This window comes from Chenopodium quinoa, unplaced genomic scaffold (assembly GCF_001683475.1).
Source record: "Chenopodium quinoa cultivar QQ74 unplaced genomic scaffold, ASM168347v1, whole genome shotgun sequence".
Lineage (NCBI taxonomy): Eukaryota > Viridiplantae > Streptophyta > Magnoliopsida > Caryophyllales > Amaranthaceae > Chenopodium > Chenopodium quinoa.
This window is the reverse complement of record NW_018743975.1, coordinates 93,942-106,567: the sequence shown is the minus strand read 5'-3', so window position 1 is coordinate 106,567 and position 12,626 is coordinate 93,942. Positions and strand designations below refer to the sequence as shown.

Sequence of the window (12,626 nt, the reverse complement as noted above, 5' to 3'; positions counted from 1 at the left end):
GATGAATGTTGTTCACTTTCTTTGAGGTTGAGATATAGTTTGTTCATTTTGTGTTGGATGTGGAAGAGAAGTTGGAGTAGGATTCTTTTTAGCAAAAAAGCTAGTAATGTTTTGCATTTCATTTGGAATGCGTTTTTCTTCATTCTGAAATTACAAGACTAAAATTAACAAACTAATAACTAACAAGCTAATAAACACCCTAACTACTGTTCTCCGTGTAATAACAGTTTAAACAATTTACAGCAACAATCACAAGAAAAAACTTAAGAATGATTTAAGGTTTATGTAACCACAATTCAGGCACAATGTTTTACAATTCCTGAATCCGCCTAGTCTATAACGGAACTTCCAGCCGAATATGCGACTAGCACCACTAACCAGTCCACACTGTAATCTAATTATAAATTTATAATCCTCCTTACACTAATAGCTGTCTTATACAATGTCCGGCATCACATAAAATAATAAGTTCAATTTAACAGTCAAAACACAAATAATGCAAATTCCAATGAACATTCATCGTATATACTAATTTTAAGCAACAAGTAATGCAAATTTGATCAGAAATTCACACAAAAAAAAGAATAAATTGATGATTAACCTTGCCAGACGGCAGACGCTGATGAGGCGAGTAGGCGGGCAGCAGGGCCAGCACTGGAGGCGACGAGGCGTGAGCCGATGAGCGAAGAGGAAAGCGTTAACTACAAATCAACCAAAGTTTAAACCAAAGTTTAATAAAATTAACTAATTAGAACTGAATTAAATTGAAGATAAGAAATTAAAAATAAAAATTAGAAATCAACTTACTAGTGAATTAGCAATTGCGTCGAAGCGATTGCGAAGAGGCGAAGAGCAGTGACCACGGAGACGGAGCAGGAAAAGCATCAAGCAGGCAAGCAGCAGAGGCAGAGCAGGCGACTGGAGGGTGGCTGGGTGGAGGCAGTCTGGTGAAGATGAAGCGAAGAGGAAGTCAAGAGGAGAAGAGGAAGAGCAGCTGAGGAGGCAGTGGGCTAGGGCTTGAGGAAGTGTCGGGACCTGAAGTTAGATTTTTTTTTTTATTTTTTTTTTTAAAAAAAAAACTTAAAATTTTTTTTTGGGCCCTGGTGAGTCATTTGACCCACCAGGCACAAGGCCCAGTCCGCCACTGGTACCGTCAATACTATCGGTTTGGGTACTCGATAACCAATAACACTAAAAATGATATCCATTATCCGAACTAATAAGTTCGGGTACCCGGATTTTCAGATTGGTTATCGGGTACTCAATATGATATCCAATAATAAAAATTTAGACTTTATAATATAGTTATTATGATATATCATTCAACACTAATCAACAATAATATCACATGATCATGACCAAATTACTAATAATTACTAATCATTTAAATTATGAAGTGATTATGAAGTAAAGTAAGAGTTTAGATTTTGGATAAATAGATTTACGTAGGAAAAAAAAAATTCTTATCGGATCGGATCGGATAACCGTTAATTTTAAAATGATACCCAATAACCGTACCCGATAACAAATTATCAAATCGGGTACTCGAACCATTATGATTAGTAAAGATGAATGATTTTGTCAAAATAATATTACACCGGGAATAGGGTAGGATTAGGTACCATATGTTTTAAATTGTTTTGATAATTTGTTCGTTTACCTTGTTAATTTCGACCTCAAAATACGTGTCACAAGGCTGTGTTACAAGTAAATAAAAACATAGAATGTATGTATGGAGTACGGTAGTATTTACCCAATTTAATTGATAAAAAAATACTTCAACTTATAGTTAGAGCTGTCAGTTTCTGATCCGAACCGTTAAACCCGACTGTTTCGAACCGATCTGAAAAGGAACTAAACCGTTAAAAACCTGTTTTTTGAAAACCAAAAACCAACCCGACCAAATTTTTTCTAACCCGAAACTGAACTGAACCGAATTTGTGAGAACCGTTACTAACTCGACCCGTTAACAAGCCCAACCGTTACAACCCGAATCTGAAAACAACCCGAACTAATTACATCTTAACCCGATAGTAACCTGGCCCATTTTAAGCCAAAAACCGATTAAACCCGGCAAAAACCCGATAAACCTGAACCGGTCCAACCCGTAATTCGTTGTGACCGAACCATTTATAACTCGTAACCCGTTATGACCGAATTGTTTCCAACCCGTAATAACTCGTTGAGATCGAATTGTTTACGACCTGTAACCCGTTGAAACCGAACCATTTATAACTCGTAACCCGTTATGACCGAATTGTTTCCAACCCGTAATAACTCGTTGAGACCGAATTGTTTACGACCTGTAACCCGTTGAGACCGAACCTTTTACGACCGGTAACACGTTATGTCTAAGTCGTTTACCACCCGTAACCCAATATGTTTATGATCTGATTCGTTTCGACCCACAACTCGATAAATCCAACTTATTTATGACTTAATTTGATTATAACATGACCCGTTCTTACCCATTATCTGACTAACTCGACTCGATAATGATCCGACTCGATTTTAACCCAGTATGATTTGGACTGAAACTCGCTTCAAATTGGGTAAACCCGTTTTCAAACCGACCAAGTTCAATCCAAACCGATTATGACCTGAACCGATAATGACCGGACCCCCGATTTCACCCGATCTGTTTTGAACCGAAACCCATTTTCAAACCGACCCGATTTAACCCAAACTGATTATGACTCGAACCGATTACAACCCGACCTGATTAGAACCCGAACTGTTTTGAACCGAAACCCACTTTAAACTGGCTAAACCCATTTTCAAACTGACCCGGTTCAACCCAAACTGATTATGACCCGAACCAACTACAATCCGACCCGAATAGAAACCGTAATAAAAAAACCGAACCGAACTGACCCGATGAGTTTCAAATTCGACCCAAACCTTCCCGCTAATAATTTCAACCCGTTATAAACCGACCCGTTATAACCCGAAACTGATAAATACAACCTAAACCCAAATTGACACCCCTACTTATATTTCATTAGTTCCTCTCCAATTCATTCCTAAAGTTACCAAATTGGCAACGCCTAATCTAGTAAAAAGTGAATTAAATCATTTTGAGTGGTTTTTCCTTTTGCATTTTAGGTCGAAAAAAACAAGCACTTTTGAACGAATGTTGTTGTTAATGTTGTTTTGGGGTATGATTATTTAAATGTTGCCTAGGAATTGCGCAACAATTAGGATTTAGGGAACTCTAATTGGCTTGTTTTGGATAACAATGTCAATATTGTCCTTATCAAATTATGGGACGCCTCTTTAGAAATGCCAATTATTAAGGAGTACTTAATTTTTCGAATGTATGGTTAGTGATTTCCAGGTACTATTCCCCACTAAATCTCTGGGGGATACTTAAGCTGCTTTCAACTTGTAATTGTACCTTCTATTACTTTTTTCCTCCTGGTTTCCTTCCCTCTGTATTGTCCCTTTTTGCCTTTGTCATAATCTTCTTTCGTTTAGTATGTTACCTTTATGCTAATTTATTTTTTGGATTATGAATGGACATGTGAACTTCACATAAAACCTTAGCCCTTGAAGTTCTGAAAGGTCTCTCGGAAGCGAGAAAGCGAGCAGCTTTGTGCCAAACCTTTCCCCCTTTTTTTATTAATATTCAATTGTTATAATTTTTAATTATTGATAGTTAATTAAACAGTTAGGATTTAGGGAACTCTAATAATTAAAGATATTAACGATTAAAGTATTACATTGGCTACATGTACAAGGAAAATGTTTCATTTATTTAAACACGGAGGGAGTATAAGAGAGCCCAGGAAGTAAGTCTTAATCAATCTTTGAGATTTGACCCAATGTCAAAAGTTATTATTTATCAATTTATACCAATATTAGTATAATTCTCAAACCTTGTATTATGAATTTAAAATAATTATTCAATTTTCACCCTAGTCTAGGAACACCCAATTAACCACCCAAAGCTATCTTTGGCTCATTTGCTCATCTAGAGATGCAAATAAACCTTTATTGAAGGGGGAAGGGGGGTGTTTTAAATCTAGACGAGAGAGTTTTACAATATGAAAAGAGGGTTAGTACGATCTTAGTAATCCTTTTATATTCTGTACCTTTCTATTTTATCCACTTATTATGGAAAATGTGAATGTAAGAGAGAGAGAGAGCATGTAAAGGTGAAATGTGAGGTTAAAAGGATACGGTAAATACAGTTTTTCATAGTGATAAACAAAACTGTTTCTCACAAGACATTTTCGTAAATAAATTAACAACTCTTTAATTATTGTGGGTTCCACAATTGATGGTGATTGGATAAAATTGTTGGTTTATTTACGAGGAAATACGGAGTAGTAAAATATATATATATATATGTATATGTGCAAGAAAAAGAGTAATAGATAAATGTAAAAAGATGAGTATCATTTAATTCTGAAATATGTTGCTTTTGTAAATTTCTTGAGAACATCATTGGTTCATGCCTGACTGCAGCAGTGCAGCCCCAATGTGGAGCACATTCATCTTTTCACTATAAGATGATCCCCATTTATGTCAATACTCTGTTTTAGTTGTACTACTTCTCTTGTATGTACTTTGTCCTATCAGGTATGTATGTGGATTCTGTCAATTTGTTGCTTTTATTTCAAATGTTTTAATTCATTTTATAAGAATGAAGGATCTTGAAAATTCAGGAACCATCTATGAGTAGAAACTAATTTCTTAATTGAGATGACAATTTATTTTTTTTTGGCAAATTTGAATGATTTAGTGTTACATGAGATTTATTACTCATGTCATTAATAGAGCTAGGAATTTTATTTATTTTTACATAAGCTTAAGCCGAGGAAAATTATTTTGGGGGCAATAAATAAATATGCTGCCTTGTATTAAAAATATGTCATATTCTACAATTTTAGAAAAGTTTTAAAGTGAATCTACTTTGTTAAAAATATGCTCTCTCTTATTAGAATTTACACTTTATCATTTTTTTTCCATGTTAAAGCATCATGTATTCATGTATGATAAATAGGTACTAATCATTGTGCAAAGTTACATGATATGGGTCATGTATTGGCTTATTGCTCATTTTCTTTTGCTTTTAGTTTAGGATTATTTGAGTTATTAAGGTTTTTCTTATGCATAATTGTATTATGCAATGCTTATTATTTGGCTTTCATTTCTGAACTAGTGTATGTGCAAAATTCATGGAATAGAACACATATCTTTATTGACAATTCAACATTGCATTTTTGACCTTATTATAACTTATTTTGCTTGAATTTGTCTTATTTGAACGTATTTTAATTTGTTAGACAGAAATCATATAAGTTGAATAGAATACATTCTTACTTTCGCTTACCTTTATTATGTTGCCGGACTGCCGGTAGATTGAAATAATTAAAAAAGCTATCTCTAATAATTAGAATGAAGGTACTACTGCATATGCTTTTAGACCTACTTAAACCCTGAGACCCTCTTTGATAATGAAGGCCATACTTGTTGTCCTAGTTAATGACTTAATGGTAGCTTACTAGTTTAGTATAATCCGATAAAATAAAAGGAGTAAAAGGGTAAATAAAAGTAGAAATGAAAGATTTACCCAAAAAAAAAAAAAAAAAAAAGTAGAAATGAAAGAGAATATAATAGGGCAGCAAAATTATAGAGAAAAGTGCAAGCTAGGAGGATTAAGGAAGTAATCAAATGAGGGGCCTTGCTAGTTGCTAGTGTATTGTCTACCTGACGTAGCCTTGCTGTGGTATGAGTGTGGGTCCAAGTTATACAGTAGCTTTGGGGGAATTAAGATTGTAAGAGAATTAATAAAAGATTTTTATTTTTTTGAAACAGTTACTGTTTTGGTTTCCTTTTTACACCAAAAATAGCAAAAATAGAAGGTCAAACATCGTCTCATATAGACATATAGTCATATAGTCAGTCATATCTTGGATATTTTATGGATAAAGACTTTTTGGTCGCCCTAATTTTTTCCATTCTCTGATAAAACAATTGCGCTCAGCTCTCTTAAAATTATTTTTGTCTTAGTCAGTTACATTGTGCAAAAACATAACATGTGCGCTTTAATCTTTTCTCCTAGGCAAGTGATTTGTAGGGAAGTTTATATAATATACGATGTAGGATATGTCGCAAATAAATGTAACATGGAGCTGATTAATCTGGTGGTAAAGTTTTTGAGAGAGTTTTTATTAGAAACTTGAATTTAAATGGTACTCGGTATTAAGTTTATACTTTTTAGAATTATTAAATTAAAGTAGGTTAGATAAGCTTTGCTATTTGCTAAAAAATGTGGTATGAGTTTTTTTTTTTTTTTTTTTTGGTTTTTGTTGTTATTTAAAGTAAAAAATGATATCAATTTTATAATCAAGCGACCAATTGGATGCATCTGATGAATTGATCTAATGACGAATAGATCTAATTTTATAATTTTGCTCCAAGATCGACATCACAAGTACTGATGAGTATATACTTCGTACTAATATGGAAAGATCATAAGATATGAAATTAGTACACATAGTAGATATCAAGCACAGGCATAAAACAAAGCTACATTAACTAACATGCAACCAGAAGCTAATAACTAACACAAACCACTTCCTGTATTCTTCTAGCTAGCTAGGTCACTCATATATCATATCACAAACATTACACTCCTCCCCCTAACCAAGTAAAGAGCAATCTTATTTTAAACCAAATTACTGCATAATTGGTACATTAGAATAACACATTGGCTTCATGTCCAAAGAAGACTATTCAGCTAGCGCCTTCGAGCAGCGGTTTCCCTTTGGCAATTGAAGTAGACAGCAGCAACAGGAAGGCCAAGTTGGTTGTCTTCAGCAAATTTTTTGGTGCAGAATCGATCTCGACTGCACGGTGGGTCGACAGTACCCCTACGGTTCTGCCTGAACAAGATGAACGCAAACCTGTGGATGCCTATGTTCGGCCTCGGTAACTCATAGGTCACTATCTCTTTCCCTATCACATATGATATAATGGAGTAAGTATATACCATGAAATCATTAGTTTACTTGATTAATTCATCTTTAAGTAGTGGTCAAAGTCCTCTTAATTATGATATAAGTTGTGAGCTTGCTTACCAAAAGTAGCATCTGTTGTGCCTGGAATATCTGTGACTATCCTGTAACATAGGCATATTAATATGAGTAAGTCATTAAGTTTCTAATTGATAAAAGATAACTCTAAATATTACATTTAACATAAACATAAACATATAAATATATAATAGACTTTAGTTTGGATTTTGAATTAAGAGTATACCAGTGAAGGTGCTCTTTGAGGTAAGGATCACTGGGTCCTGGAACATCTGGATCTGTCATGATCTATCACATATAAAAGAAAAGAGAACATAAGACCCAGTTGGAGAGGAAATATGTATGTGTATACATGCTATCATGCAATAAGATCAAATGTAAAAACTTTACTATAGTAAATATTAGAACAAAGAAGAAAACTTTTAAAGTAACTATCACTCAAACTATTTCTTATGAATTATATTATAATAATTTATATTTATTATTTGATGTTAGACTTATATGTACTCGGTAATATAACTCTTCTATCATTATTAAGTTATACGAAGCAACTTTTAAGGTTTTTTTTTTTTTTTTTTTTTTTTGTCGTTTTTTAAGGTTATCTTCTCTTCTAAACTGGAAGTGAGGGGGAGGGGTCGGTCGAATTGAAGTAAAAAAGCAGTATGTATAGATATAGAAATTATAAATGTACCAAGGTAAAAAATGATTTCAAGTCACCATCAAGAACTTGAATCCTAGGCTTAAGGGTGACAGAAGAAGGGAAGAGTTCATGACCATTGTAAACTTGCTTGTTATTGTAAGTGACACACATTCTCACACTTGGGTTGAAATGGTCTATGACATCCCCAACTACTCTTCCAATGATGAGGGGATCTGACTTTGCCATTTTCTAGAGAAAAAAGAGAGAGAAGAAATATTATTATGGGGTTTAATTTTGGAAGAGACAATTATATGTAAGGTCTCTTGAAGGGGTGTCTTGATGGTATTGGTGGGGGAGATGATCTCATTATATATATACTGGTAAGGGGAAGCTATAATTTAATCATTTTAAAAAAGAATAAGGAAAAAAATTGTGAAAGAGGAGGTGGTGGGGCCAGGGATTTTAGTGTACATAGGTTTGAAAAATTGGCAATTTAAAGTGTACCTTATTATTATTGTTTCAAAATCTTGGTGTCTTATGGTATCTTCCATGCACCAGCATCTTTCTCTAGGGTCTTTAGGGGTAATTATTTGTGTAAGTATTTTGTTAACCACTCATATTCATAGTGAAATATAGGGAGTAGGTTAATTGGCTTGGTTACATTTAATTTGCCTTTAAAAAGAAAAGAAAGAAAAGAAATGGACATAAGATGATGTGCAAAAATATAAGTATTACGATTAAATACGTACTTCCACAATATTTTCAAGTATAAGTTTATTAGGTGCTTTTGCCTTTCGTTAAAAATAATAAATTTCAGACTGATCAAGTCAATTCAAGTGTCAAAAGGTGAAATTAGGATATATCAAGTCAATTAATATTTAATAAGTTTCAGTGAATAGATCGCACGCTTAGATCGAGCTAGTGTCTTATGTATTTCATATGGGACTAACTATATATAAAATCCATTCCTTACTACCTTATTATTTTCTCTTTAGATAATAAAATATATTGAGAAGTGGTAGTACCAAACCAGCATCTTGATTGATGCAATTAAGCTTCCAATTGAATGGTGCATTTAGCTTCTAATTGGGATTGGATTTGAATGTTTTCAACTTAACACTGATAACAATGAGACTGTTATCTTTGAGATCTAATAATTGTTAATAACATTTTGAAGATCTACTTAGAAACCACTTCTTATAGTACAAGAACAGTGTCTGGTGACATTATTGATATAGTACAATCATACAAATATTATTGATCATACAAATATACATGAGAATATCATCAAGATATATTGGAAACATATTCCTAAACACTTGCAACTTCTATAAAATAATATAAATCTTTCCTATACGACATATGATGATTCCTAATGTATCAATACTTCGTAATATATTCCTGCAATCGTAACATTTTTACCACGAATTATATGATCGAATAAATAAAAATGTGAAAGATCAAACAAATGAACCTTGATCAATAAAAAGGTCAAGATCACTTGGATGATATTGAATCAATACTAATAATCCTGAATCAATAAAATTATTAAGATCAATTGAATGATCCTGAATCTATTCTCATCGAAGTCAATATGCACAATATTGGTGATGTTGACTTCAATCGTATAGGTAATATTTGTGAATGATTTGATGGTTTAGGATTTTCATGAACTAAATAATGCAAGCTTGGGTTTTGATTTTTTTTTTTTAGATCAAAATCGTGCTTAGAGCATGAAGCCTTGTCTCAAGCCACAAAGCTAATGTAAATGAACAAAACATAACAACAACAAAAATCGTCGCTACTTCTAGTAATTAGTTCGATTACATAAGTAAAGGGATAAAATATAATTTAGCCAGTTCTAGATGATTTCAATTGGTGACCCTCTTGGATAATTTTTAATGTAAAAATGTGTCGGATTATTCCAATTACTTTGAACGGTTTGAGTACCATGTTGCATATTGGATCCACCATTAAAGTAACCAAACCTTTTAAGCCTTGTTTTGTAAAGAGATGATTGATATAAATTTAAGCTTTTTGGGTGCAATGGCCTCAAATTAGCTATTAGGTATTGAAAAAATAGTTGATTTGAGCAACTTATTGGAGTTCAATAAGTTGGTTTAAAGAGTTGTTCAACCAATAAGCAATTCTTGTAATAAGCTATCTTTGGTAAAATAGATTACTTAAATGTTTTATTAATCAAAATATTTAATACAACTAGCTAGTCAAATCAGTTGATACAATTAGTTATATTAATCAGCTAATTATCAAACATGCCCAATTTGATGTAAAAAGGTACTTGGTGTTGCGAATATTTAGGAATGAAAGTAGTATATGTCTCTAGACAGGAAGAATTTGATTAGAAGTTGATTCACATTCGGAAGCTACTAAAGGCCCTAAGATCTTTAGCAGAAGAGGCTAAACTTGAAACAAAAATAGCTATAGTTATGAAGTGTTACAACTAAGCTAAGCAATCATTAGAGAAGCATACTCCACCTTGATAAATATAAATTTGGAGTATAAAGTAATTCCACCATTAATCAATTAAATACCTATAATTAAAAGAAGAATATGTAACTAAATGGAATTAATCACTTAGTGGTGAGTGAGAACATATAAAATAAATTCTATCATATAAAATAAATTCTATCATATAAAATAAATTCAATCTTTTACTTTTTCCTGCTTAGACTAGCTAGTAAATGAGAACATTAAGAAGAGTGGATTACTATATATAGAAGATCGAAGCATTCTGCCTACCTCTACTAATGTCACAATTTACAAATCTAACAATTAGACGTTTTTAATTAATCTTACATTAGTATAGCTTAGTTGCCACCCGTATGATTCTGATTCCATTAATTTGTTTATTAATTTTTGCTTGTTTTCTTTAGTATATATGCTAATTCCATCACTTGAATTAAACTATATTATGATCCAAATATTTACCTAATTGGGAAAATTCTTATTTTATATTCTGTTAACTAATACTCTCACCGTACCTTTTTGAAAATTCTTGCAATTTTTTTTATTTGAATTGAAATAAGGTTGTGCACAAGCAATTGCCTATCATGTCACATGTAGAAAATTCCCTTTTCTCATATGGCCATTTTTTCTCGTGCCCAAAAAATTTATCATGAATGGCATTTCCGTTCTTGTCTCGACTCTTTGGATACTCCTGCTCTCGCTCTTCCTTCTCATCCTACCCCAAGGAGTATACGTGTCTCTTGGTCGCCCCCCCTAGTGTTATTAAAATAAATTTTGATGGTTATGTTCGGGAAGGTTCAGGGGTTGTAGGCATTGTTCTAAGAGATCATTTAGGAAATAATGTTTGTAGTCGTTCTTTTAATATTGGTATGAGTACTCCTCTTATTGCAGAAGCTACGGCCCTTCGTAATGGTCTTCTTTTGGCGCAGGCCCATAATATTTCAAAAGTATTTATTGAAGGGGATAATTTTCTTATTATTAATATTTTGCAGGGGAAGGCTCAGTGCCCGTGGAAAATACAGCTACTGATGAAAGACGTCAAGAAGCTGATTCGAAATTTCACTTATGTTGATTCGTGCCACATTTATAGAGAGGGTAATAGAGCAGCACACTTTGTTGCTTCTTTGGGCCATTTTATGCAAGCTCACCAAGATATCGATCCGTTCATAGACAGTAAATTTTCTTTTTTTTATTTTTTCTGATAAGTTAGGGTATAATCTTTGAGAGAAAACTATCCTAAATTCTTGTTTACCTTTCCATTTAAAGAAAAATGTAGCTTTTGCATCTTCTATTTTTTTTTAAAAAAAAATTTCAATTTGTGTTTTTATGATATTGTATCAATTTTTCACAATTTTTACTAATACGTGTCAACAAATATATTAATAATCAAAGTAATACATTGAAGATCGTATTTTATGCAAATGGAATGATCTTTAATTTAAAGAATAGATCAGAAAAAAAAATTAAAAAACGAATGAAGTATATATATACGGATGAAGATACAAATTGCCATTGGCATATATCCCTACCATGACTTATATTTGGTCCTGGTTGGCCTATAATGATATACCCCAAAATTTGTTTGAGGTGACTAGTGAATTTATGCTAAAGCTTCTTAAGAAACTATCTTTAATTCTTTATGCATTTTCAAACTAAGATTTTATACTTGTATGTTCCTATATTTTCCGTAATTCTTGTGAAACTTATTCAACCTCTAATATAAAGCAAAAAGCTTGGTTATCTTTGACTTATTTGTATTTATTAGTATAAATAGATTTTAGGGTGCGTTCTATTTATCTGATTTTCATTAATCTGAACTTATTAGACCTTAACAAGTTAGGGAAAAAGAAGGGTATCTCAATATGTCATGGGTGAGATTTAATCCTAGGACCTCTAGTTGAACTGGGAGAGGGATTTTGACCAATAAAATATCCTATTAAAAAAAACATTTGAAGTATGAAAAATTTTACAAGTAAAACATATTACTCATGTTATCAAGAAATGTTATATTGGTTGGGAATTTATATCCCCTTCTTACGGTCTTACACTCTTACCACATTACATGACTTACATTCAAATTCGATTAATCTAAGATACTTTATTATTGTAGATGTCGATGCCAAATGCTGTATATGATGATATAATAAATATGCATGATATGAGTGTATATATATATACATATATATATATTATTTTTATTTTTTTTCCATATATATAATTGTATATGCTGAATGCTTTTACATTTGAATACACTTCTCACGATTGAGAAAGGTAGATAAGTTCATTCGTTACTTTTAAGATTAGGTTCATTATTATTTAAAAGTTGGCTTCATTTTTTCGATGTTTAAGTTTCAAATTTCTCCACCTAAGTCAATATATAGTTATAACTTGAAAATGACTAATCTATAATTGAAAGGCAACCAATGAACTTACAACGCAAAAGGCAAACCTAAAGC

The 12,626-nt window shown here is 32.3% G+C and overlaps 1 protein-coding gene across 1 annotated transcript; it reads right to left on the bottom strand.

Moving 5' to 3' along the window:
- Window positions 1-6,289: 6,289 nt before the first annotated feature.
- On the bottom strand, window positions 6,290-8,221 carry LOC110689609 (CEN-like protein 2). The gene is made up of 4 exons (XM_021866374.1): window positions 7,735-8,221; window positions 7,270-7,331; window positions 7,089-7,129; window positions 6,290-6,966 (listed from the first exon to the last, which is right to left on the bottom strand). The coding sequence occupies exons 1-4, from the start codon at window positions 7,927-7,929 to the stop codon at window positions 6,749-6,751; spliced, it is 516 nt and encodes a 171-aa protein (XP_021722066.1). The 5' UTR covers window positions 7,930-8,221; the 3' UTR covers window positions 6,290-6,748.
- Between the last annotated feature and the right edge of the window lie 4,405 nt (window positions 8,222-12,626).